The sequence below is a fragment of the Tenrec ecaudatus genome, chromosome 12 (assembly GCF_050624435.1).
Source record: "Tenrec ecaudatus isolate mTenEca1 chromosome 12, mTenEca1.hap1, whole genome shotgun sequence".
NCBI lineage: Eukaryota > Metazoa > Chordata > Mammalia > Afrosoricida > Tenrecidae > Tenrec > Tenrec ecaudatus.
Window position 1 is genome coordinate 33,708,684 of NC_134541.1, and position 27,160 is coordinate 33,735,843.

At 43.3% G+C, this 27,160-nt stretch overlaps 1 protein-coding gene, 1 non-coding gene and 1 pseudogene across 2 annotated transcripts; 2 read left to right on the forward strand and 1 right to left on the reverse strand.

Moving 5' to 3' along the window:
- Positions 1 to 1,648: 1,648 nt before the first annotated feature.
- LOC142462214 (uncharacterized) lies at positions 1,649 to 23,641 on the forward strand. Its single transcript, XM_075563894.1, is given in 6 exon segments — positions 1,649 to 1,746; positions 1,921 to 1,979; positions 5,189 to 5,315; positions 20,760 to 22,649; positions 22,652 to 22,720; positions 22,723 to 23,641. Coding segments are annotated over 6 exon segments (2,244 nt in total). The 5' UTR covers positions 1,649 to 1,703; the 3' UTR covers positions 22,779 to 23,641.
- Positions 4,933 to 5,067, forward strand: LOC142423651 (small nucleolar RNA SNORA9). Its single transcript, XR_012779258.1, has one exon. It is a non-coding gene; the product is annotated as a small nucleolar RNA SNORA9 (small nucleolar RNA).
- Positions 23,642 to 24,407: 766 nt separating the features above from the next.
- On the reverse strand, positions 24,408 to 24,759 carry LOC142423237 (activated RNA polymerase II transcriptional coactivator p15 pseudogene; annotated as a pseudogene).
- Positions 24,760 to 27,160: the final 2,401 nt, after the last annotated feature.

The following is a 27,160-nucleotide window of genomic DNA, read 5'->3' on the forward strand; positions in this document are numbered from 1 at the left end:
GTGCATTAGTGCTCTAGGAGAACTCTAAGAAGTACTTGGTAAAAAAAGAAATACTTGGTATGTCAGAGACAAAGGTGTAAATCGCTCCTTAAGAGTAAGGGACAAGGAAGGGTGTACGTATCGCTTCTGGCAGGACAGTCCCGATTTTTAACAATTTTCCCTGCGTCCCGTGGCGTTTTAAAAAAGTCCTGATTTGGAGGAAGAATGCACTACAAGCTAGGGTATACGGTTTCCGGCTGCCATGAGGCTATTTTGCCATGATATGAGTTTTATCAATGGTGTCCAGCTCTACCAATGTTAAAATCTGGTCAGCATCCCTTAATCCTGGAAGTAGGGAGCCAGGCAGAGGTAGGAGACAGCTTCACATTAGCATTCGAATGGGAGTAATTGAGGAGTAACCGTCCTTCCTGGAATAAGTGTATGTGGGAGCTACCCTTTGCCTGCACCCTGTGGGGGTGTCCCTGACACTAGCGCCGTTTTGCTCTGTGGTCAGGACTGCAGAGAGCAGACCACATACTATCTTCCTGATCCTGCTTCCCACGTGGACCCATGTTCCAAACTCCCGGAACACTACACCTCCGTTCAGGAATAAATAACATCCTAACTTCCCTGAAAAAACTCGTTTTCGTCTGTTCAGAGACAACAGTCAACCTTGCCCTCGGGCGGCTCCCACTTTTCCTGTTGCAAGATGGCTCTCTCCCTCCAACAGCTTTCTCCTTGCGCTGTGGGAGTGGCTCCCTGCCCCGTTACTCCTAGCTGGACGAGGGAAACGACCCAGTCTGAGGGGGAAGTCCTGCGGCAGTTGCGCTTCGGGTTCGTTCCTGCTACAACTAGGCAGCAGCAGCTGCGGAGTGCGCGCAGACGTCGGTTTTCCCGCCAGCGCGCAGGCGCGCGCACACGTCACTCGGGAGCGCCGTTCACGTCAGAGCGCGTGCGCGGGGCGAGGCCCGCCTGAGCGGAAGCTGCGGTGTGGTGCGGCCTCCTCTCGCTCTCGCTTTCGCTCTCGCCCTCGCCCTCGCCCTCGCTCTCGAGCTTCGCACACCGGGCGGAGATTTTTCTGGAGTTCTCCTAGCAGAGTCATGACTGGGTGTTTGGAGAAGTGAAGCTGGAGCGATTCTGGCCACAGTGGCTGCTGTCGGGCCATATTAACCCCCGTCTCGGAAGGAGCCCTTGAGGGAGCCCGTGAGGGCCGCCGGCTGGGAGCCTTCCGGGAGCTAGTTCCGGGTAGTTCCGCGGTGGCTGACTGGATGCGCCGGCCCGTTGCTCGTGGACTTGGAGTCACCGGCCCGGTAAGGAGGGTCCCGCCTAGCAGGTGGAATCGAGCTTTTTGGCGCGGTGGGCCTGGTTGGCCAGGGGAGGGCCTGGTGGCTTCGGCGTTGAAGGTGTGCTCTGTGAGTGAGGTCAGCGAATGGAATTCTTTGGAAACCGGGGCGTGACGAACAGGATGGATTGGTAGCTGTGAATTCTTAAGTTTCTTTGCACTGGCTAGATGCACCTCCCCTATTCGGGTTGAAGCTAGAGACTGAGGTGTGAAGAACGGCCCAGACAACAGAACTCCATCTTAAGGTGAAATGACTTCTAACTGGCCTGTAACCTGCTTTCAAAACAGACGCTACTGAGCCTGGGACCGTTGTGTTTCCTGATCCTTCTACCCTAGCGGAGCAGGACCGCAGAAGATTGTTGCTTCGAAGAGCAGAGAAGCTATGGAGACTGTGAAGAAATGGACTCAACCCCAGAAGGCAAAAAGTGAGAGCTGGGGAGAGTCTGGGGCGGTGAAGAGGAGGACCAAGAGCCCAGGCTCTGGGGAGAAGGCCCCCCTGGCCACAGCTGAGTAAGATGGCCACTGCATCCTGGCTCGGAAGGGCTCCCCTGGGAGCGTTGTGGGAGGTCTGACTACTCACACCTTCTCTTTCTTCTTAGGTATTTGTACCCTGGATACTTTAAGGCCCCAAGATGAGAAAAGGTTGTTTACAATAATGGTAAGAGTAGTATTACCCAATTTACCTTACTATGTCGTTTTCCAATGATAACACATACATTTTCTGACATTGAAAGACCAGTGGTCATTTTATGCCTTGATGTCAGGTCCAGTGTTACCTGTTCTTTTTTTCCCCCTTCAAATTGGCATTGTATTTTTATTAAATATCACCAAAGTTAACATTAAATGTACAAGAAACTCTAGTAAGATGTCCTATTAGAGTTCACTTGAAGCTCATGCAGATATATTATTAAATGATACCATCTTGATCTCCTGGGCATGTTTTTGCTCTTTAACTTATTAAACTTGTTAAACGTATAAAATGAAGATCAACATAAAATTGTTTCAGCTATCACTAATAACAAGTCACTTATAACTGAAAATAACTAGTCTTGCTTATAGGAATGTGACCTTTTGTTAAATCTAATCATTTTCGATTTAAATATCCCCTTTTCTATTTGAATGTTCCCTACCTCCACAGCACTTTCACTTCCCTTCCTCCTCTTTTTTTAAGTCATGATATGGGGGAAAACTTCAGAGTCGGTTCGTATTCTACATAACAGTTCATACATGTGTTGATTTCTGACATTGAGTGAAATACCCACAATGTAATGGCAGTTGTCCCCCCACCCCTTTTTTTTTTGTTAATAAAAGTTTACATTAAAAAAAAAGTTTACATTTTATTTCTACCTTTCCTCCTTCTGAACTTCAGTCAGTGCTTCCTTTTGCTATCCTATCACTGATTGTTCTAATAAACAGTGCTGTGTTTTTGTTTTATGTGACTAAAATTGAGGCCAGGATGGTAAGTTCCGTTCTAACTCTGACGATTGCCAAAGGGGGCCATAATCTCAGTCTACTGGCCAGTAAATTTAGTCTTTTGTTTGATTTTTGAACTTGGTTCTTTTTGTTCCCACTTTGGGTCCATGCAGGGCTGACTAGTGACCCCTTTCGGAGCTGTCAGCCATGTTGTCAGGCACCATCTAGCCCTCCCATTTCAGGGTTTTAGGGGCTCTGGTTTGTGTGCTGGATTAGTCCTTTGGACTGTTTGTTCTAGCATTCTTATTGAGAGAGGAAGAAAGCATTTTTTACCATAGATGGCTCCTCACAAGCTTTGATGTACCCATCACTTCTCACCAGAAAGTCAGTTGTAGACTATTGTCTATGTGGGTTGTGTTATACCCGTTGAGGCTGGTGTACTTTGAGACTATGCTTTAAAACAGGGGTCCTCAAACTTCTTAAACGGGGCCAATTCACTGTCCCTCAGACCTGTTTGAGGGCAGGACTATAGTTTAAAAAAAAAAAAAAACAACTATGAACAAATTCCTATGCATACTGCACATAACTTACTTTGAAGTAAAAAAACAAGGCAAAAACACCCGGCGGGCCGGGATAAATGTCCTCAGCGGGCCGCATGTGGCCCATGGACCATAGTTTGAGGATGCCTGGTTTAAAATCTCCAGGTCTGGTGGTCCATTTCCTTACAATGTTTCACTACCTCTGAAGTTGTCATAACTTTGCTCCTTGTATAGAATGCTATGTGTTTCTTTGTGCACATATAAATACATATGCAGCAGTATCTTATTCTTCATCCCACCTTTGTTTAGCTTTACTGGCTTTAGCTTTGCGTAGATGGTTACTTAGAAGTATGGTGATGCTGTTAGTGTTGTCACGGCAGGATTGGATATATGATGCTATTTACTTTCGTTGACAATAGCTTTTGTGGTCCTCTTTGTATCTTCTTTTGCCTTGATTATTTTATGCTGACCACCCTCTTAGTGTATTTTGTCTTCTGTTTCACTAAATATAATATCTGCCTACCCTTTAATTAGTGATTTACCATCCCTTTCTCTTCACGTAATGCTCCACATGTTTGTATGTAAAGCTTTTGCTGCCTTTTATAGTAGATGACACAGTTGGGATGGACATATTTCACTCAGCATAATATGCTCTGTATTCATATAAAAAGTTTTCACAAATTTGACCTACTTCCCCTCTTCAAAGATTCTGTTTTGAAGCACTAAGTTATTTCCATTTTTTTTCTTCTGGGATATTATTACCATTTTATTACTAAACATTGTACTATACTATACATGAGCTTTGAAAACTTCATGAAGAAATACAATTAATAGGGGAGGGAGGGGGGAAAAAAAAAGAGGACCTGATGCAAGGGGCTTAAGTGGAGAGCAAATGCCTTGAGAATGATTGGGGCAGGGAATGTATGGATGTGCTTTATACAATTAATGTATGTATATGTATGGATGGTGATAAGAGTTGTATGAGTCCCTAATAAAACGTAAAAAAAAAGAAAAGGAGAAAAAAATGATTAGGGCAAAAACTGTACAGATGTGCTTTATACAATTGATGTATGTATATGTATGAACTGTGATAAGAATTGTATGAGCCCCAATAAATTGTTTAAAAAAAAAAAACAAATCAAAAAAAAGAAATGCAATTAACTTTGGGTCAACTTGTGCCCAAGAGATTTAGCATCCTTTTCTGTACTTTAGGTCATGGTGCAGGCTTTGTTTAAAAAGATAATTAAAGTAACAAACAGTTGGTGATTTTATACACTGCATTCAGATATTCATACTTGACATGCTCTTTCTTGACCACCCTATGTAGTCACTGTTGCTTTCCTCTCTCCTTGGAGTTTCCTTCTGCCTTAAATTGTCTTTAATGCCTATCTTAACCCCACCTGCCTCATTTTTATATTCAAGAATTTAAACGATTTAATGAACTTCACATAACTGGCCTTAGGTCGATAATTCAAAATGACTTTCTTAAATACTGCTTAATGCTTAATAATTGGTTTTAACACCTTATTTCTCTAGTGATATCATAAGGTTATTATTTCTGCATCATTTGACTGGCCTACATATTTTGCCAAACAAGGAAAGAGTCATGTCCAAAAGAACTTGATATGGAGAAGAGTTCTCCGAAAGAAACAGATGAGCTTGCAAGCCTTCAGCGTGCCTGGGTTTGGAGTAACCCTGTGCATTCCTTCAGTGCTTGCAAGAGCAGCTTTGAAGTGGTTTGAGGCCTTGCTCTACAATATCTACAGAGCAAGGTTATAGAAATTTCAGACATTCAGGAAAGGGGGGGAGGAGAAACAGATGAGCTTTCTCTGATCCACACTCTACTGCCACTCACTAAACACCCCTGAAGGGCGAAATTTTGATTTGCTGAGCACTTATTTATTGCTTTTTCCAGGAACCAGTTACAGTCAAAGATGTCACTGTGGTCTTCACAGAGTCTGAATGGAAGAGACTGAGCTCTGAGCAGAAGAACCTCTACAAAGAAGTGATGCTGGAGGTATACAGGGATCTGCTCTCTTTGGGTGAGGATGTGGTCTTTTCCTTTATAGTAATGCAGCCGATGTTTGTTGGCCATCGACTAGGTGCCAGAGGAGCCTTGACTAGTTCAGTATTGAAACCATCAACCATGGAGAATTTGAAAATGAAGTCATGGAAATTATTCCATTTGCAATAGCATCTATTTAGAAAATAGTAAAATAGCAAGGAATAAATTTAATGACAAATCTGAAGGTCTTTTACAATAAAGTTATACAGCATTGCTGGAGGAAAGGGAGGAGTGAGAAAACAGACACCTGCTATTCACATATTAATATAATTTAGCATTTATCAGTTACAGGGTGGGGCCTCCCTCACCAGATAAAAATTCCACTAATGCTGAATTATTCAGAAGATGTCAATCAACCCAGGTCATGAGAAGGATTATCAGCCCAGGCCATTCTGCTAGGAATTATGAAGAAACAAGGGTTGCCTTTTTCTCTTTAAAAGTTCATATGAACCCCATCCAAAGGCCATGACTCAGTTGACAATACCTGAAGTAAGAAGGGACAGTGCACATCCCAAAAGAAAGAACAGTCTGAGAACTACAGGGCCTACCTACTCCATTCCCCAAGTCCTAAGTAATCCCTAACCTGCTGGTTGGTTAAACAGTGAGATTAAAGATAATGATTATATTGAAAGTAATGAGATCACTTCCTGTGAGGTTATGTATGGGATGTTCTGGCTGAAAATGAGCAACATTTGTCTGGTGTCTTTTTTAAAATAGTTCTTTGTGGTAAAAAAAAAGTATACTGAAACACTGGCCAGTTGACTTTTTTCTTTTTCATAAATTACTTTATTGGGGACTCTTAAAGCTCTCATAACAAATCATACATAAATTGTATCAAGCACACAAAACCAACTTTCTGCTTGAACTGTTGGTATCAGCTTCTATTTTTCTCTCCCTCGTGACCCCTAATAAATTATAAATTATTTTCATATCTTACACCATCCGCTATCTCCCTTCACCCACCTTTCTGCTATTCGTACCCCTGTGGAGGGGTCAGGGTGGGGGTTTAATAAGTCAATCTCTGGGAACGGTTTCCCTTTTCTCCCCTTCCCCCTATCCTCATGGTATTGCTACCCCCATTATTGTAGAGAGCTCTTATTTGTACCAGTGTACATGCTCTAGTCTAGCCGGTTTTGTAAGGTAGAACTGGGATCATGGTATGGGCAGCAGGGGAAAAGTGTGTGGAAGTCACTAAAAAACTAGAGGAATGTTGTGTGTTTTGTCGGTGCTATACTGCACCCTGGCTCAGCTTCCTTCTGACTCTTCTGTGGGTGTGTCCAGTTGTCTACAGATGGGCTTTGGGTCACCGCTTCGAACCCCCCCACCCCCGCCCGCCCTTCATTCAATTTGATATGTTTGTTTTTGGTCTTCTGATGCCTGTTACTTGATCCAGTCTTGATCAACTGGGCTGCTGTGCTTCTTCCATGTGTGCTTTGTTAGATGACTACTTATTTAACTTTAAGACCCCAGATGCCATAGCTTTTAATAGTTGCGCACCATTAGCTTGCTTTATTTTTTTCAATCATTTTATTGGGGGCTCACACAATGCTTACCACAATCCATATGTCCGTCCATTGTGTCAAGCATATTTGTACATTTGTTGCTATCATCATTCTCAAAACACTTTCATTTTACTTGAGCCCTTGGTACTAGCTCCTCATTTTTTCTCTCCCTCCCCCACCCAACATCAGCTTTTGTCACATTTGCTTATTTACCCATTTTGTCTTCAGCAATTGTGTCTGGAAGGTGAGCATCACAGAATGCCAGGTTAGCGGAACACAGTGTTCTTGTGTTGAGGGAGAACTTGAGTAGACACCCAGTGTCCATTTGCTACCTTGATATTTAACATATATTTAAATATATGTACATAGACCTATGTCCCTATTGTATATTAACATATTGTATGTTTATACCAATGTTTCCTGCCTCCTAGTGCTTTCCTTTTGCTCCTATCCCACATCATGTTTGACCTTCATTTGACTCTACATTGCCCGTGATCACACGCCACCAAGCATTCTACATCAGTTGCACATTTTTTACACATACAATTCTGTCACAATAATTATGCTTATCATGTTATGCCACCATCACTACTGTTTCCAAATTATCTAATGTCCATTTGTAAAATCTCAGCGATCTCCACTTTCCTCTAAAAAACATTACTGTTTTCTACCCATTTCTCACAATCCTAAATAAAGTTTAGTTTATAAAATTGCCTGCTGCGTGTGAGTGAAATTGTATATACGTCCTTTTGTGAGTGGTGCATTTCACTCACCATAACATCCAAACATCCATGAATGTTGCAGCGCATACGGTGCCTCATTTACTCTGTTCCCCTTGGTGCTGTGCGTGTGGTAGATCTACAGTGCCGATCACCAGTTGGATGTTCAGCAGTTCCTGCTCAGTTTGCTTCCTCTCAGTCTCTGCAGCGCTCTCAGTGCAGCACCACTCGCCTCACCTGCACCCTCCTCCTCGCTGACCCCTCTGACCTGTGAGCCTGGCACATGTGCTCTCCTCCTCCCAGGTGCTTGAGTTTTCTGAGATGTGTACCTCCCTAGTGTTATAATTCCCCATAGGACCCTGGTCGTTATTTGACTGGCAATGGAGGCAGGGGGCTCCCTTTCATTTCAGACCTCAAGGGTGACCTGAAGATCACTGTTTATGGGTTCCACCTGTCTATCATATCAGTAAGCCTGGTCTCCTGGGTGATTTTGAAGTTTGAACCTTCAGGTGTGATCAGAATAACCAAGAGCAAGATTGATTCATCTCATGTGGGTGCTCCTTTATTGTTGTTCCTTTATGGGAGGTTATTAGAGGGACTGTGTTCAGACATGAGAATGTGTTAAGATATATTTCTCATAACCAGTGAGGGTCTTTCCCTGCCAGAGTCGGCTTTCTAGACCCCTAAATATGAACATAGAGGATTTAGTTGCATTGCATTCTCACTAAGTCCCTCATTTTACCACAATTGCCCCTTCTGTATTATTAACATTGAAAGGGCTACATAAGAGACATGGCTTTTTGTCTACCTCAAAGCTTTCAGCAGAAAACAAGCAATTACAAACACTGAAATGGTGACAAAAACATTAAAGTTCTATAATCCTGGGGCTAGGGTATAGGATAGGTATACACAGTGGATCCAAGCCTTCTAAACCATCTGCCAATTATCTAATCCTGTCACTGAAAGGGGATGTTTTTTTTTAAGCCCATCCTTAATGCATTGAAAATCTCCTAAAAAAAATTTTTTTTTAAAGAAAAATCTTGGGAGGCTGGCCCCAGCACCATAAATTAAGTGGATTCCTGCCCCTCCCCCGAAAAGAATTTTTTCCAAAGGACGACATTGACTCTGCAGCACTGGGAGATGGACATATTTGATCAGAGCACACGGGAGCAGATGAAGGGGCAGGAGGAGAGAGTGGAGCACAGCCTGGCCCACCAGGCCGTGATGATGATGTTCCTGAGTAGAGCAGCCAGTCCACAGAGAGAACAACATGGCTGGCCCCACTATGAGACATGATGCCCCTCAGTGACTAAGGGCGATACAGGGGACAGCACCGGAGACAGTGTGGGAATTGCACCTGACCTGATCCCACCACACCGAGGCAAATCACTGGGGGAGTGCAGCGGAACAGCAAGGGAATGGAGTGGCAAGGTCCCCAGGGAATGCTGAAAGTGGACTTTGGGGCCAGGGCGTGGTGCCCCAACAGACTGGACTGGAAAACGCTCCTAAGGGCCAGCAAACGATCCCTGAACTAACTACAAGCTTTTCTCTTGTGAACTGTTTTATTCTGTTCTTTGTCAGTGGTTTGTTTTTGTTGTTTTGTTGTCTGGTTGTATACTGTTGCTTTGTTTTCCTCTGTCTAGTTTTCGTGCATGTTAGTGACTCCACAGGTCTGTCTGAATAGGACAGGCTGGATGAACTATCTGGAGGAAAAACAACGGGACCGACAGTTTTGGGGGGACTTGGGGTGGGGGGTAGGGGGGGTAAGGAAGTGGTGTTAACAAACCCAGGGACAAGGGAAAAACATGGGACCCCAAATGGTAGAGAAGTGGGAGTGGCAGGCCTGGTGGGAAATGATCAAGGGTAAGGTTGCTTAGAGAAGAGGTATACTCTAGCCCAGGTGGCGATGAAGCATGGTAGTAGGGCAGGAGGAAAGTCAAGGGAGATGGAGGAAAGAGCTAGGAGTCAAAGGGCATTCATGGAGGTCTAGACAAAGACATGTACATGCAAATATATATAGGAGGATGGGGAAATAGATCTATGTGTCTATATTTATAGGTCAAGTATTAAGGTGGCGGAAGGACCTTGGGCCTCTACTCAAACACTCCCTCAATGCATGAATACCTTCTTTTATTAAATTGGAACTCTATGATGCTCACTCTCCCGACACAACGGCTGGAGCCAAAGTGTGTGAACAAGTAAATGTGGTGAAGAAAGCTGATGGTGCCCGGCTATCAAAAGAGATAGTGACTGGGGTCTTAAAGGCTTGAAGATAAACAAGCGGCCATCTAGCTCAGAAGCAACAAAGTCCACATGGAAGAACACACCAGCCTGAGTGAGCGAGTGGTCCCAAAGGGATCAGTTACCAGGCATCAAAGAACAAAAAATCATATCATTGACTGCACACCTCCGTGATAGGATCGCTGAAGACAAATGGGTGCATAAGCAAATGTGGTGAAGAAAGCTGATGGTGCCCGGCTATCAAAAGAGATAGTGTCTGGGGTCTTAAAGGCTTGAAGGTGAACAAGCGGCCATCTATCTCAGAAGCAAATAAGCCCACATGGAAGAAGCACACCGGCCAGTGCGATCACGAGGTGCCCAAGGGACCAGGTATAAGGCATCATGCAAAAAAAAAAAGATATGTGTGTGTATGTATGTGTATATATGTGTATATGTATATATGTATGTATATATATGTATATATATCATATTAAATGAAGGGGGAAGTGCAGAGTGGAGACCCAAGGCCCAAGTGTCAACCAATGGAGATCCCCTCATAGAGGGGTTTAGGAGAGGAGATGGGTTAATTAGGGTGTGAGGTAGTATCGATGAAGAACACAGCTTTCCCCCGGATCCTGGATGCTTCCTCCCCCCAACTACCATGATCCGAATTCTACCTTGCAGGGCTGGATAGGACAGAGGCTGTACACTGGTGCATCTGAGGGTTGGAGGTACAGGGAATCCAGGGTGGATGATACCTTCAGGACCAAGGGTGTGAGGGACGATGCTGGGAGAGTGGAGGGTGAGTGGGTTGGAAAGGGGGAACTGATTACAAGGATCCACATGTGACATCTTCCCTGGGAGAGGGACAGCAGAGAAGGGGGGAAGGAAGACTCCGGATAGGGCAAGATATGACAAAACAACGATGTATAAATTACCAAGGGCATATGAGGGAGGGGGGAATGGGGAGGGAGAAGGGGAAGAAAAAGAAAAAAAAAAAAGAAGACCTGATGCAAGGGGCTTAAGTGGAGAGCAAATGCCTTGAGAATGATTGGGGCAGGGAATGTATGGATGTGCTTTATACAATTGATGTATGTATATGTATGGATTGTGATAAGAGTTGTATGAGTCCCTAATAAAATGTAAAAGAAGAAAAGAGAAAAAAATTATTAGGGCAAAGACTGTACAGATGTGCTTTATACAATTGATGTATGTATATATATGAACTGTGAAAAGAATTGTATGAGCCCCAATAAATTGTTAAAATTAAAAAAAAACAAACAAACAAAAAGAAAAATCTTGCTTAGTAGCCTGTTATCTAATGAGATATTTCCCTCAAATCCCTGCAAATGGTTTCTAATTCAAGCATGTAAGGCTTCATTATACAGATAAGGAGTTACACAGAATTTCTGCCACACTTCAGAATCAAGTTGCTGCTGCAAGTCCATACTTTCACTTGAAAACAGTCTGTTTAGCTGAGCCATTTTCGCTTCCAAGCCATCATCTACCTTAAGTGACCTAGACGAGATGAGAGTTCGCGTAATATGTTCAGATTTGATAGTCTTTGGTGACAGTAGCAGTGGTAGAAATTGTTATCAATCTTAGAAAGGCAACAGAGTGCTGTCTCTGGGTCTTTCCATCCCCTCTGTCATCTGCACCTGAGAAGACATAAACAAATAGGCCCTCCCTTTAGGTTTTTAGAGCCTGGGGACAAGGATTACTGGGAACGCTGAACTGTCTTTGTTTCTTTGGCTGCGTTTGCTAGACAGATCCATATACACTCTCCTTCCCCTGTGCAAACACACAGCCCCTTCACTTGGCCTGTTGGTAAACCCGGATCCCAAATTCGATTTTCCTCTTTCCACCAGCTCTTCTCACAGTCCATTTTTCTGTAGGGTAGAAAGGTATCCTTTTGCTCTAGATAATGTATACGTTTTTTATTGGCGAGGGGGGGAATGGAGATTAATAAAGCTGAATGAAATTTGTCACATATAATTTCCCCTTAGGTCTCTCCCTTCTGTTTTAGTAATTGAAATTTTAAATTGCCTGAATAATTGCCAACAGGTTTTGGTGGGGTTTTTTTTTTTGGGGGGGGGGTTGGTTTATTTTTTAATGTAAAACCATTTGAACCACTTAAGAAGTTTACATAGTTATGCAAATTCAGAAGCTGCTCTCAGAGAAATGACCAAATTCAGAATCTTCCCAGTTCAGCCCATAAAAAGCTGACACCAAGTGGCACTGTTAAGCTTCTTTGACACACACAGGTGAATTAAAAGGGCTGAAAAAAATAGTGGCCAATTTGGAACATTTTCTGAATTCATGTAATTGATCACTTTCCCATGAGTTTGTAAGTGTGACTACATGTTTAATTAACCTGTAATGCTCTTTAGGCTCAATATACTTTGTCATACTTTTTCTTGTCAACTCCACATACTTTTGATCAATAACTCCAGTAAGGATTTGAAGACCTTGAGAATTTAGGTTACATTTTCTAACAGTCCTATTGTTTCATCTGGTAGGGGTCCCTATACACCAATCTTAATGGTTGCTGCAGGTCCCTCTGGGACCAGCTGAACTTCTTGGCTGGTTCAGTCTGCTGCTGTGTTCCTTTTGGTGGCCGGACTGAGCGCTAAGACAGACTGGAACTGTACTCTCTGGGCTTCCTTGGGTAGGGCTGAAAGCATGCCCTGCTCTCCAGTTCCCAGCTGGACAGAGTTCAGTAGTGGAACCCCTCACTGCTGATTTTCAGAGGACACTGGCTTACCCAGTGGTTACTCATTTTTTCCCCCTTTTTTAAATTAAAAGACCATTTTATTGGGGGTTCTTACAACTCTTATAACAAATCATAAATCAGTAGTACAAAGCATATTTGTAAATATGTTGCCATCATTATTTTCTAGACATTTACTTCTATTGAGCCCTTGCTATTAGCTTCTCTAGTGGTTAGCCTTTCTGCAGTGGAAACAAAGTCCAAGTTCTTTTTTTTTCTTTTTCTAAAGCCATTTGATTGGGAACTCTTGGTCACCATAGTTCAGTCACATCAAGCAGCATTATACAATTGCTACTACAGTCCATTTGAAAACATTTGAGGACTGTCATTCTTTTTTTAATCATTTTATTGGGGACTCGTACAACTCTTATCACAATCCATACATGCATCAATTGTGTAAAACACATTTGTACATTCGCTGCCCTCATCTCAAAACATTTGCTGCCACTTAAATCTTTGTCATCAACTCCATTTTTCTCCCCGCTCCCCTCTCCCCCATGAATCCTTGGTATTTATAAATTATTATTTTGTCATATCTTACACTGTGTGACATCTCCCTTCACCCACATGTCTTTTTCCATCCCCCAGGGAGGAGGTTATATGTAGATCCTTGTAATAAGTTCCCCCTTTCCACCCCACCCGCCCGATATCGCCACTCTCAGCTCTGGTGCTAAAGGGATCGATCATCTGTCCTGGATTCCCTGTGTTTCCAGTTCCTGTCTGTACCAGTGTACATCCTCTGGTCTAGCCGGATTTGTAAGGTGGAATTTGGATCTTGATAGTGGCGGGAGAGGAAGCATTTAGGAGCTAGAGGAAAGTTGTATGTTTTGTCGTTGTTACACTGCACCGACTGGCTCATCTCCTCCCGTGACCCTTCTGTAAGGGGATGTCCAATTGCCTACAGATGGATCTTGCGCCCCCAATCTGCACTCTCCCTCACTCACTATGATTTGTTGTATTGTTCTTTGATACCTGATCCCTTTGACAGCTTGTGGTCACACAAGTTGGTGAGCTTCTTCCATGTGGGCTTTGTTGCTAGTGAGCTAGATGGCTGCTTGTTTACCTTCAAGCCTTTAAGACCCCAGATGCTGTATCTTTTGATAGCCAGGCCCATCAGCTTTCTTAACGACATTTGCTTATGCACCTACTTCGTCTTCAATGATTGTTTTGGGAAGGTGAGCATCGAGGAATGCCAGTTTAATAGAACAAAGTATTCTTGTATTGAAGGAGTACTTGAGTGGAGGCCCAATGTCCATCTGCTACCTTAGTACTAAACCTATAAATATATACACGCAGATCTATTTCCCCATCCTCACATATAAATATATTTACATATGTACATGCCTTTGTCTATACCTCTATAAGTGCCCTTTGCTGTATCACCTCTGGGTTTCCAGGTGGTGGATCCGCCTGGGGGTGCAGTCTTTGGTCATAAGGTTTTGTTTTGGGTCTAAACTTGCTCTTCTAATTTTTTCTAATCCTTCCTCATATTCGATCAAAGAGATTTTAGTCTGTTTTGTAATATTGGATTGTTTATATGATTATTCTCTTTCTTTTTCTTTCTGCATAGGTTCTAAAATCCTCTTAAATCTGGCCCCGAGAAGCCAGGTCTCAATATGGGTATCCTTCCCCTCTACACTTTTTAAAAATGTCTCTGCTTGTAGAAATTCTTTTTTTTTAATTTTTTTTTTTTAGAAATTCTTATCCATATTGCTACACCCCATTTTAACAAATGTGTGAAACTTTCAGATTCACATAATCTTTCTTTGTCTTATAACTCTCTTATATTTTTCTTAATTCCTCAATCAAATTTTCACTTCAAAACAATTCCCCAATTTTCACGTATTCTGAGCGAGATGGTAAAGCAGTTGTGTGGGGATTCTGTTCTTGGAGTTCTTTCCTTGAAATCCTTGTTCGGGGGGCTGAAATGTGTTTGGAAATTACTGACTTTTACATAACCCCTTATCCATATAATGAAGCCCTAAGACTGGCCTGTAATTAGAAAGCATTTGCAGAGATTTAAGGAAAACATCTCATTAAATATAAAACAGCTAAAGGAGATCTTCAGTGGACTCAAAGATGTGTTGAAGCCGTCCCCTAGTGCAGACCAATTCATCAGTTGCTACATGGTTTATAAGGCTTGCATCCAATAATAATTTATAAATTATCAAGAGGACCCATTGGAGTGTTGAGGGCCTCTCTAGCCTGACACTGTTTAGCTCTTCAAGGAATTGCCAAGCTGTTTTCCATTGCCACTCTACCATTTTACCATATCTGCAACAATGTAGTAAGAGTTACTGGGTTTGTTGGTTTGTTTGTTTTTGGGGAGGGGTATGGGATGTAGCCTTCAGTCTGGAGAGTGTGCTGGTGCTTAAAGCAGAGGGACATAGTGTCATTGGAGCTGGATAGTTTTCTGTTCTGGATCTGCCCGAAGTTAAGACCCCCGAATCCTGGTGGTCTGTGGCCCAGAGCTGAGTGGAAGGCCAGGGATTCTGTGCATGCTGATGTTAACAGCTATAGAGGAGTTGGAGAGCCTCCCTTTGGTGAGAGCCCCAGAAGAACTGCCTGAGGCAGAGCCCCCCGGTCCAGTGCCATATTGCCACCTCTGCATTTCACAGCTGCAACCTCATTGCAAGTAGTGCACAGAAGCTGCATGGCGCTGCTGGTTCAGAGAGTGCTTGAGATTCTGCAGTCCCTCTGCTCCACTGGCCCTAGCTTAGTTCACCACTGGCATAAGGAATGCCCGTCTTCTTCCGCGTAAAGGTCAAGGTGGTGGAGGAGTTATTCCTTCAGGGCTGGCCTTGAATGCAAGAGTTCATCTCAAGTCAGTGAGGGAAAATGCTCTAATGGAGAAGCCAGCTGTCTCCTGTGCTGCTTAGCCAAAAAAGTTAGTAGAATAAGTCCTTCTCCCTATTAGGGGTATGTTGCCTGCCTCTTTTCTCCCTGCCTTTGCTTTCTCTTACCTCAAAATTGCATGGACAATGCCCTTGACCCCTGACACTACCACTGTCTCCTCGCAGAAGCAAGAAAGCAGGGAGGAATCATGAGTGAAGGGTTACACTGCCACCTCTCTTGGGAACTGTGTTCACTACAAGGAGTAGTTTAACTCTGCTCCACCCCCTTCAGCTAGTTCTCCGTCTCTATGCAGCCATGTCTTTACCCGAGGGGACTTAGTTTTGGGGTCTGCTGATGAGAGAATGGCAGAGGGAAGGGAAAGTGAGTAGGAAGGAACAGAGGAGGATCAGGGGCTGGGCAGAACAGAGACCGAGAATGCTACCAGCTCCACCATATGGAGGGCCCAGGAAGTGTGTTAGGATGATGATAGGATCTCCCTCCTGCCTTCCCTGCATCAGTTCTTTGAAACTCCGAAGTTGAAGTTCAGTCACAGCATGAAGAGTTGTACAGTCATCACCACAATAAGTTTTCTCTTGTCTTACTGCTCAAAGTAGAAGAGATTGAGTTTCCTATCTTCACCATGAGAAATAGATAAAATTTCTGCAATTAAAACCCACATAAGTGTGCTTCCTCTAAGGTATGGGCTTCTGTTTGTGTTCTCCTTTATCTTTTGTAATTGGGAACAAGACCTTGTGTCCTCTTTCACCATGTCTGTTCAATATAATATTAAGAGTCCTATTGTGGAAACAATAAAAGGAAATAAAAATATCCAAGTTACGAAATAAAATTAGGGATTCACTTTAGTATAGCCTTTCACTTTTTGAATCATAGTGTTCATTGAGATACTCAAATAAAATAGCAGTGAAGATTGGAAACTATAAAATAGACAGCAAAAAAAAAGGAACAAGTTCACACGAGGACAGTGAAGGTGGTGGTGCATGCGATGTGGAATACAAGCAGTGGACTTTTAAACAGAACATTCACCGCCTTCATCCTAGAGGTGGGAGTGCAAAATTCAGCTCAAAGGTCAAATTGGACCTGCCAGCTATTTTGGTATATTTTTTAGGAAGTAAAAAAAAATTTTTTTAAACAAAAAAGGAAGTGTATTGTTATAAACTACTTTGATTCTATGAAGGTAGGGTTGAATACTTTATGAGAGACACTGACATTTGTAAAGCTTAATGTGTTAACTATTTTGTTTCTTGGCCACAGTACTTCATTGAGTGGGGTTTTTTGGTTTTTTTTTTGGTAGCAGTGGTTTAGTTTTGGGGAATTCTTTTAAGTTTCTCCTTTTCTTGGAATACTTTTGATTGTAACTTTACTGAATACAGGATATGTAAGTGGTCTCCTTTCCTCTGGCTGCTCTTAGAATTCTTTCCTTGCCATTGATGTTAGAGGTCTTGACTACAATATGCCAGGGAACTTTCCTTTGGGGAGCTTTCCAGGCTGGGCTTCTCTTGGCTCCCTGAATAACTAGCTTTCCTTTTTTATTTTTAAAAAAGATCAATTTTGCGGGGCTCTTCTAATAATCCATACCCTCCCACCCCCAGTCCATACATCAGTTCTGTCAAGCATATTTGTACATATGTTGCCATCGTTATTTTCTGAACATTTACTTTCTATTTGAGCCTTTGGTATCAGCTCCTTTATCCCCCCTCCTTCCCCCACCCTTCCATCCTCGTGACCCCTCTATAAATTATAAATTATTATCCTCTTATTTTATACTGACTGCTGTCACCCTTAACCCACATTTCTATTGTTTGTCCCCCTGTGGGGGGTGGCGGGGGTTATATGTTGATCATTGCTATCAGTTCCCCCTTCTCCCCACCGCCCTCCCTCTGCCCTCTGGTATCCTTACTCCCTTTTCTGTTCTGAGGGGTCTATCTGGCCTGGATCCCCTGTGTCATGAGCTCTTACCTGTACCAGTGTAAACTCTTTTCCTCCTTTAGACATTGGGGAAAATTCTCTTGACGGAGCTCTTGGACTATGCTCTCTGTTTGGATTTCTTTGCTGCTTCTCTTCTGGAATCCATATGAAACCAAGTTGTTCCTCCTAATTATATACCACAGTGTTCTCACATTTTTCTCAGTCTCTTGATTTTTGTTGTCTGTTCCTCTTTTAAATTGAAATCTATAGATTTGTCTTCCAACTCACTAATTCAGGTTTCCATCTCTTCAATTCTGTTCCTCTGTTCTTTTATAGTGTTTAACTCTGCTATTGAAGTGTGTGTTTGGAGTTTTTCTTCTACAACATGTAGTGAGGTTAATAACTTTTTAATTGTATCTCCTTTTTTTTTCAGACTCATTTGTTTCACAAGTGCCATCATGATTCTTTCTCTGTTAAATCCATAGCATGTTCAATTTGAGGTATTATATTTAGGTCTGGTTGGTATTCGGTTATTTGTTTCTGTATCTATTGTTTTTGTGTGGGTGTGTGTTAGACAGGGTTCTCTAGAGAGACAAAACCAGATTGCTAATAATTTTATATGTATATATTTATAAAGCTAGATAGATAATACAAGAAATGAACAGTTAAATTATAAAGCAGTACAAATGGCTCAGTGCAACTCACTCCCGTGAGAGAGTTGTGAGATACTGGCAGTCCTAAGTTTTGAGGGCCACCAGGTAGTCCTCTGTAGACAGATCCAGGCTATCCAAGCACAGGCAGCAAAGAGTAAGGCAGGTCACCGACAGTTGCTCCCCAGCTCAAGAGATGTAAATTCCAATTGTGTGGTCTTAAAGGGACCTCAAATTACAGCGACACAGTCCACAGGTTAGGTGTCCCACAGGTAGTGTAGCTTGCAAATTGAGGCACAGAACAAGCAAGGCAGCTGCACACTAGACCGATGATCAAAGAGCAAGAGACAAGAAAGGCAAGGCTCGCCGAGCCATTTATCTCTCCACTCTTCAATTAATCCCACATGTATTTTAGGCCAGGCTGGCACAATAAATTCTCTCAGTGTGTGCCACTGGTATCTTCTGTTCTTTCCTTGACACCTTGGAGTCCCTATTAAGGATGTTAGGTAGCTGGTGTTACGGGGGAGGGGTTAACTCTGTTGGGTGGTGCAGTAGAGGGGTGATGGGAAAGTGTTAGAATAGGTATCAGGAGCATTTAGAGAGTGGGGAAGTGGTCGGGGGGTACAGCAGAAGCAGCTAGGTAAAATGAAAAATGTGAGGGATTGGGTAGTGTAAGTAAAACTTCAGAACTTTTTAAAGTCATTTTATTAGGGGCTCTTACAACTCTTATCACAATCATACATCCATCCATCGTGTCAAGCACATTTGTACTTTTGTTGCCATCATCATTCTCAATACATTTTCTTTCTATTTGAGCCCTTGGTATCAGCTCCTCGTTTTTTCCCTGCCCTTCCCCTCATGAACCCTTGATAATTTATAAATTATTATTTTGTCATGTCTTACTGTCCAACGTCTCCCTTCACCCACTTTTCTGTTGTCCATCCCCCAGGGAGGGAGTTATATGTAGATCTTTGTAATTGGTTCCCCCTTTCTACCCCCCTTTCCTCCACCTTCAAAACTTTAGATCTTTAGATTAAAGATACTTAATGGCTTAAGTGGAGAGCAAATATTTTGAGGATGTTGAGGGCAACGAATGTAAAAATGTGCTTGACACAATTTATGTATATATGGATGGTGATGAGTTATTTGAGCCCCCAATAAAATTAATTAAAAACCATAATCACTTCTCACTCAACCTTTCGGCTAAAACCAAGTGTAGATTAAAGATAGGAAAGTAATTTGGAAAGGCAAAGTTATATATAGATATCTATCCCCCTGTTCTTATGTATATACTCAAATGGGTAAGTCCTGATTGAGGGTGACAGTTAAGAATAATGCACAGACTTTGTGGAGAGGAGCTGTACAGCAGTATTAGAATACAGAGAACCAATAATGGCAGAACAAAGGACCGCTGGGTCCCACACCTTGTGGGTGGTGGGAGGCAAGACTGCTTGGAGCAGAGAGCTCTTGCAAAGTTTGGATCAGTGATTGGTGGTAGGTTGTTTCACTATCTCCTGATCTTGTAGGGCTAAGAGTCATGTAGAAGGATCTATTTGTTTCTTTACAGATTGTTTTGTGCTAAAAAATAAAAGTATCAACAAAATAGGAAAGGGAATGTTCCTCAAAACAATTAAGGGCATTTATACAAAACCAGCTGCCAAAATTGCTCTCCCTGGGGATAACCGGAAAGTTCTCTGCTTGTGATTTAGAGAATGATGTCTATATCGAGCAGCAGTCGTAGCCTAAGAGTGCATTCAAAAAAACAGGCGGTCCATTCCTGCATAATGACCCTATCTGGGGTTTCTGAGGCTCTGGATCTTCATGATAGCTGGTAACTTACTGCTCCTGAGAAGTGGCTCCTGGTCTTGTAGTTACTTGCCATTTTGTTAGCAGTGCTAACACTTATTACCCAATAGCCCCACCAAGCCTTGTTGAAATTATCTGTATTTGCAGTTAACATTCTCTTAGAAATAGAAGATCCCAGGGACACAGCAAATAAACTGCTGGGAACTAATTGAGATATTTAGCAAAATAGTATCATGAAAAATCAACGTAAAAATTCGGTTGGATTCTGCTACATTGAGCAAAAAAGGTCAGACCCTTGGAGTTTAATCTGACTGATAGAGACCCTATATACGGTTTCTGAGACTATAAGTCTTGATGGAAACAGAAGGCTACATCTTACTCTAGAGTACCTGGTGGGTTTGAGCCACCAAGCACAATATAACAGTTTTCAAAGCAAGTGCTGACAGAATCGTTAGACCACATGGATGGTCTGGATTACAATCCCCAAACCACTGACTCCTAGGGGCTCTTAGGACAGAGTAGAACTGCCCGACGAGGTTTCCAAGGATGTCAAGCTACACAAAGGGAATGCTATGCTACATCTTTCTGCAACATACTGCTAATAGGATGGAGCTGTTTTGGTTAGTGAATGAGTGCGTTAACCACTGTACTATTGTGGCACCTTCTAGATTACAATAGAAGTAGTAAGTAAATTATAGTGAGAGATAAATCATATGGTATTTCTTATCAAGCTGATTCTTACTTAGGGAACTCTATGTGAAGAATAGAACTGCCCCACAGGCATTTCAAGACAGATCTTGTCAATACTGATCAGCAGGCCTCTTCGGAGCCACCAATCTTTGGGTGCTAGTCCAGGCTTAGCTGTTTGTGTGCCCCACCCTACCCCCCACCCCCACCAACACCCAATGACTCCAGCCCTGGGATTCTGTCAGTCATAAGAGAAAGCAGGAGAACACACTACAGCTACTCTAACAGAAACCTTTCTCTCCCCAGCAGACCCAAAGCCAGAAATCGACCCCTGTGCCTCCTGCCTTCTGACTCTCTCCTGTCAACAGTTCCTCAGCCAGCGGGAGCTTCAGCTCTTCCCAGGTTTCTGTGCAGAACATCACCTCCTTTTAGGGGGGTCCAGCCCAGGGCCTCAGAAGCATCCAGAGCAGCAGGAGTGTCCTCAGAACTGCAGGCATGAGAACACACCAGGTCAGGATTGCAGAGAAGTCTCAAGACACGTGTTACAGACAAGGGAGAGAAAGACTTCGAGGAGTTTCTCCAGCCCACACCGAAGACAGTCAGCAAGCAATAAAATGATCAGATTCAAGCCCATCTCAGCCAAAAGGGTGGAAACAGACAAAGGTTTCAAGGAATTAAATACCCCAAAATTTGGAGCAGTCACCTCTAGAGGGGAAGGACGAGACTGTAGCCTGAAATCAGAACTTGGCTCCCTCTGCCTGAAGAAGCCCTATGTGTGTAGTGAGTGTGGACGACACTCTAGGAGTAAGTCAGAGTTCATCAGACACCAGAGGATACACTCGGGGGAGAGGCCTTTTGTGTGTATGGAGTGTGGACGAGGCTTTAACCAGACTTCAATCCTCCACGTGCACCAGAGAACACACTCAGGGGAGAAACCACATGTGTGCAACAATTGTGGACGAGGCTTTCGCCAGAAGTCACACCTCCTTGCACATGAGAGAACACACTCAGGAGTGAAGCCACATGTGTGCCAGGAATGTGGACGAGGCTTTGGTCATAAGTCATACCTGCTTGTGCACCAGAGGATACACTCAGGGGAGAGGCCTTATGTGTGCACAGAGTGTGGGCGATGTTTTAAAAGTTCAGCAAACCTCAGTGTGCACCAGAGAACACACACACGGGAGAAGCCACATGTGTGCAACAACTGTGGACGAGGCTTTCGCCAGAAATCACACCTTCTTATACATGAGAGAACCCACTCAGGGGAGAAGCCACATGTTTGCAAGGAATGTGGTCGAGGCTTTAGTCACAAATCAGTGCTGCTTGTGCACCTGAGGATACATTCAGGGGAGAGGCCTTATGTGTGCACAGAGTGTGGACGAGGATTTAAAAGTAAATCAACCCTACTTGACCATCGGAGGACACACACAGGAGAGAAGCCACACATGTGCACGGAATGCGGAAGATCCTTCTCCCAAAGATCAAACCTCCGTATGCACCTGAGAATACACTCACAGGAGAAGCCACTGGTGTGCATGAAGTGTGGACGAGGCTTTATCCAGAAGTCAAACTACGTTGAGCACCTGAGAACACATTCAGGAGAGAAGCCACATATTTGCAAGGAATGTGGACGAGGCTTTAATCACAAGCAATACCTGCTTGTGCACCAGAGGATACACTCAGGGGAGAAACCTTATGTGTGCACAGAGTGTGGGCGAGGCTTTACACAGAGGCCACACCTCCTTGTGCACCAGAGTACACACTCAGAGGAGAAGCCTTTTGTGTGTGAGGAATGTGGACGAGGCTTTAAGCAGAAGTCATATCTCCTTGCGCACCAGAGAATACATTCAGGGGAGAAGCCTTATGTCTGCACAGTATGCGGGCGAGGCTTTCAAAGTAGTTCAGTCCTCCGTGTGCACCAGAGGAGACACACTGGGGAGAAGCCTTTTGTGTGTGAGAAGTGTGGACGAGGATTTGTCCAAAGATCACACCTACTTGTGCATCAGGGGATACATGCAGAGGAGAGGCCTTATGTGTGCATAAAGTGTGGGCGAGGCTTTAAAGGGAAATCAAACCTCCTTGCACATGAAAGGATACACTTAAAGGAGAAGCCCTTTGTATGTAAGGAGTGTGGACGAGGCTTTAACCAGAATGCACACCTCCGTGTACACCAGAGAACACACTCAAGAGTGAAGCCACATGTGGGCAAGGCTTTATCCAGAAGTCACAACTCCTTGCACACCAGAGCACACACTACGGGGAGAAACATAGGTGTGCAAGGAAGGTCTCTTTCATCCGAAAGCACAGCTCCGTGAGCACCAGTGAACAGTCAAGTAGAAGCCACATCTGTGTAATTGTAGGGGAAACTTTAGCTATAAATAAACCCTCATTTGACATCAGCTGACTAATTCAGGAGAAACCCCATCTTTTGAGAAGTGCGACTGAGGTTTTAGCTAGAAGCCACCTCGTCAGACATCAGAAAAGACTAAAATAGACACATGAAGCCAATGATTTAACTGTAAATCACTTGTATACACCAGGTGTGTTAGTCTTGGTCCCACACCTGTGGACCAGAACATACACTTGGGGAGAGGACATTTTCCACCCCAAATCACTACTTCACTCAGCTGAGACAGCTTCAGGAAGTCTAGGTACCTGTGCTCTGATGTGAAGTTGTCAGTAATAACTAGGTGAATTTCCTCACTTTGTAATCAAATGAAATAAAAACTTAGAAGAATCCTTAGAAAAACATTTTTTAAAGAATCCTTAAAATCTATAAGAATTTGTGGCTTGTTTTCATATAGCAATTCTTCCCCATGCTTTATCTTTTCTTTGTGGGTTTGTTTGGTTTTTATTTTTCTCTCAAATAAGCTATGGCTGAACTTGTGTGCTCACCTTCCTTCCACCTGATGTGGACAAAGGCTATATCACAGACATGTCACAGAACAACTGAGCCAGGGCAAGACCAGGGGACGAGACGAGGCCAGGAAACAGCAGAGGAAGATGCTAACACAGATCTGTGAGACCAAGCAGTTGACCATTTCTTGGTCTATGGGACAGAGGTTCAAGGACCACTTGTTTGAGATGTTGACTGCGCCTTGCTGCTTGCTGAGGAATGGTGTTGCTGTTGACCAATAACTGAATTCTTCCTGTTTGCTGATGCTGATAAAATTCTCTAATAAATGCTCATACTATAAATATTGTCCATTAGTTCTTTGTGGCCATTGTAAAAAATAATCAAATCTAGGGTAGAAGTAGGATACTGTGGGAGGAAGAGGTGGTGTCACCATAGGTAAAGAAGAATGGAGGGAAAAAAAAAAAAAGGAGGGTGGAAAGCATATCTGACCTCTACCATGTGGCAATAGAAAAGCCAGGAGATAAGGCTCTACCGTATATGTCCAACACATAATTTCCTCAGACTCCCACAACACGTGCAACAACGCTGAATGTAGGGCAATCAGGGCAGTGGGTGGAATGTCTTAATGCAGTGGCAGGGGTCTCCATGTGGCTCCTCCAGCTCCAGGGCTCTCACTGCCATCAAGTGGAGCACTATCTTGGCTTGTCAGCATAAGACTATGCTAAGCAGAGTATCTGCCTTCCAGTGAGCTATTTATCTCCACGTGAGGTCATCCAGCTGTGATTTGACAGGCTAGATTCCACCCCTTCGCAAGTTGACACCAGATTATATAAACTACCTCAGACCACCCCTCGTCAACTTGACAGTTTTGTGGGTTTTTTTTTTAAAGATTATATTATTTGACTTAATTTCACACTAGATGGTGGGCACAAGTAATCCCCTTAATAAAGCTGACAAATTAGCTTCACTCAGAACATTTTTAATAGTGCACACTAAAAAGTATTCATCTTACAAATTGTTTTGCAATCTAAATACACAATAGCTTGGAAAACAACGGGAAAAAAGCCCATGTAAAAAGGTTGGATATGGCTTGGATCTTAAAGTTTTTTTACTGCGTCACTGTCAGAAATCTTCCTTCAGCTGGCTCCACTGCTCGGGGTTTAAAGAAATACCTTTTCTTCCTGGTTTCATTTCACCTTGATCCATCCCTCTAATATCACTAGGATTTTCCCTTTGAAGTCTGGAACACTGACATACTGTGCTTTCCCAATTTGGAACATGTTACATTTCAGCTGCTGCTCTGCTTGGAGGACGATGGGGCTCTGGAAGTCTCCCCAGGCTTTTGCTTTTTACAGTCTTTTCTGGAGCAACCTGCTTTTTCCTCTTTAGTTTTTTGTCGACTTCACTGCCAGATGAACTTGAAGAAACAAGTTCCTTTGACTTCGGCATTGCTGTGTCCGTGCAGCCGAACGGTGGTCTGCTTGCTCACTTGTGACTGAACTTGACAGTTTTATACAGTTCTTTAGCATACATAATTTTTAAAACAATGAAATCATCTGTACCTAACGATAAAACTAAACTACATACAATCCAATATGTGCCAGCCTCATTTAAGCATATTCTATAAGGGAAAAAGTTATATGCTTAACAATTGCAGTTAAGTGAACACCAAATGATAATCCTATGAATATATATCCCCAGCTATGAAGGTTTGTAAGCCAGCCACTTCATGCCTTTATCCTCCCCATTTTGGGTATCCAGTTTCCATATTGCCCATTTATATCAACCCAGTGCTCTGAGGAGACAATCCTAATCTTTGGTCTGAAGAATCTTCATTCCAGTTGAAACCTTGTGAAGTCTGCATCCATAAGCAAAGTCAAATCAGGCCATACCTAAAGTCAGCAGCAACAAGCCCCAGTTCACAGGTTCAAATATCTTTTCATTTGGTCAGGTTCTGGTCAACTCCTGGACTGCCTCACTTAGCCTCATCAGGGTGCCCATTGGCTGCCTTTCCTTTAGGCCAGTGGTTCTCAACCTTCCTAATGCTGTCACCCTTTAATACAGTTCCTCGCATTGTGGTGACCCCCCAAACAGAAATTTATTTTTGTTGCTATTAACTAATTTTGCTACTGTTATAAATTGGGCAACCCCTGTGAAAGGCCATTTGGGCCCCAAAGGGGTCTTGACCCACAGGTTGAGAACTGCTGTTTCACACCATGGGGTCCATCACACATTCTCAACAACCCTAGCCCCTTGAGGCCAGTCAGCCCGCTCTAGTCTTCTCTAGTCCCCATGAACCAGGTTCATGGGTGTCAATGGCCAGACACAACCCGTCTATTGCTGCATTTCTCTCACTTCTATTGAAGTGGATCTGGGTGGTCACCTAACAAGCATTTCAGCCTCCCCAAAGGCTTTTTTTTTCCAAAAACTTTATTTTATTGGTCACTGTGTTTTGGAAGGAAACAGGACATCAATCCTGCTTCCAACCCCAGAAGAAGAGCTGTACACAGGACAGGCACAGTGCCAATGGGCCCACGGGGATGGGGCTGCTTTGTCTGCCTCTTACTCGTAGATCCAGTCACAGTAAGTAACAAGACTTGTAGTCCACCAGTTCCTCTGGCTTAAACCAGAGGCAGATTTCTTTCTGGGCGCTCTTGACCGAATCGCTGCCATGAATGATGTTCCTGCCAACTTGAATACAGAAGTCCCCTCGAATGGTGCCTAGCTTAGAATCCACTGGGTTGGTCTCTCCCAGCATCACGCAGCCCGTCTTCACTACATTCAGCCGCTACCAGACCATGGCCACAATTGGTCCCGAGTTTATGTACTTCACCAGCCCTGGGAAGAAGGGGCGGTCTTTCAGGTCAATGTAGTGCTGCTTCAGGTGTTCCTCGGAGGCCTGAACGAGCTTCAAGGCCACCAGATGGATGTCCTTATGCTCAAAGCGCTTCATGATGTTGCCCACCAGGCTGTCCCGCTTGATGGCAACATGCGAGTCAGGTGGCAGCGGAGCAGGCCCCAAGGCTCCCTTTAACGTTCAATCCTAGAGAGGAGAGTTTTCATGGCTCCAGATTTTTTTCAGCCTCTGGCATAAACCACTAGTTCAAAATTTTAAAAAAGCAAAAAAAAACAAAGGGTTTCTTTTTTTCCCTTCAATCTGTCAACAGCTCCCCAGGCAAGGCTCTTCACCTTCCAATGTCCTGAGCATCCAAGAGACTGGGGGCTTATTCTTTCAGAGCCTTTGCAGGCGTGTCCTTAACCCATTTAAAGATCGACTCTTAATGGCTCAAGGCAAGGCTTACAAACTATTACATACTTCTCAATAATTCCTATCAATCAGTATATAAAAATTATAAGCAGCAGAAATCAGTATAAAAAAAGTAAAATTAGATACTAAATTCTTAGAACAGTCAAGTTCAATCCTTATTTAGCTTATCTTAATCCTTATGTAAACTATTGATACAAAAAATGGGATTAGGCCTCAAGCCTGGGCCAGACTTTCTGTCAGTCATTTTGACATTCTCTCAGCCATTTTCATTAAGCAGCATAGTCTCTCTTAAATTCAAATGGCGATTTCTACCCCTGAGTTCAAAATAAACAATCACATTCATTTTCGCCACTTCAGACAGAATTAACCAAAAACAATTTCTAGGAATCAAAACTTTGAATTCCCACATTCTTTCCAGAAAACAGCCCAGTAAACTACATGGCCCTATCTGACCTGGCTAGCCGAAGAAAAAAAACTACCATGAGGCAGAGGTGAAACATGCATCCACTCTCCATCTTCATGATTTGTTTCTCTAGTACCCCACTCCTGGTATAATAATGTGTTAGTCTGGGTTGACGAGAG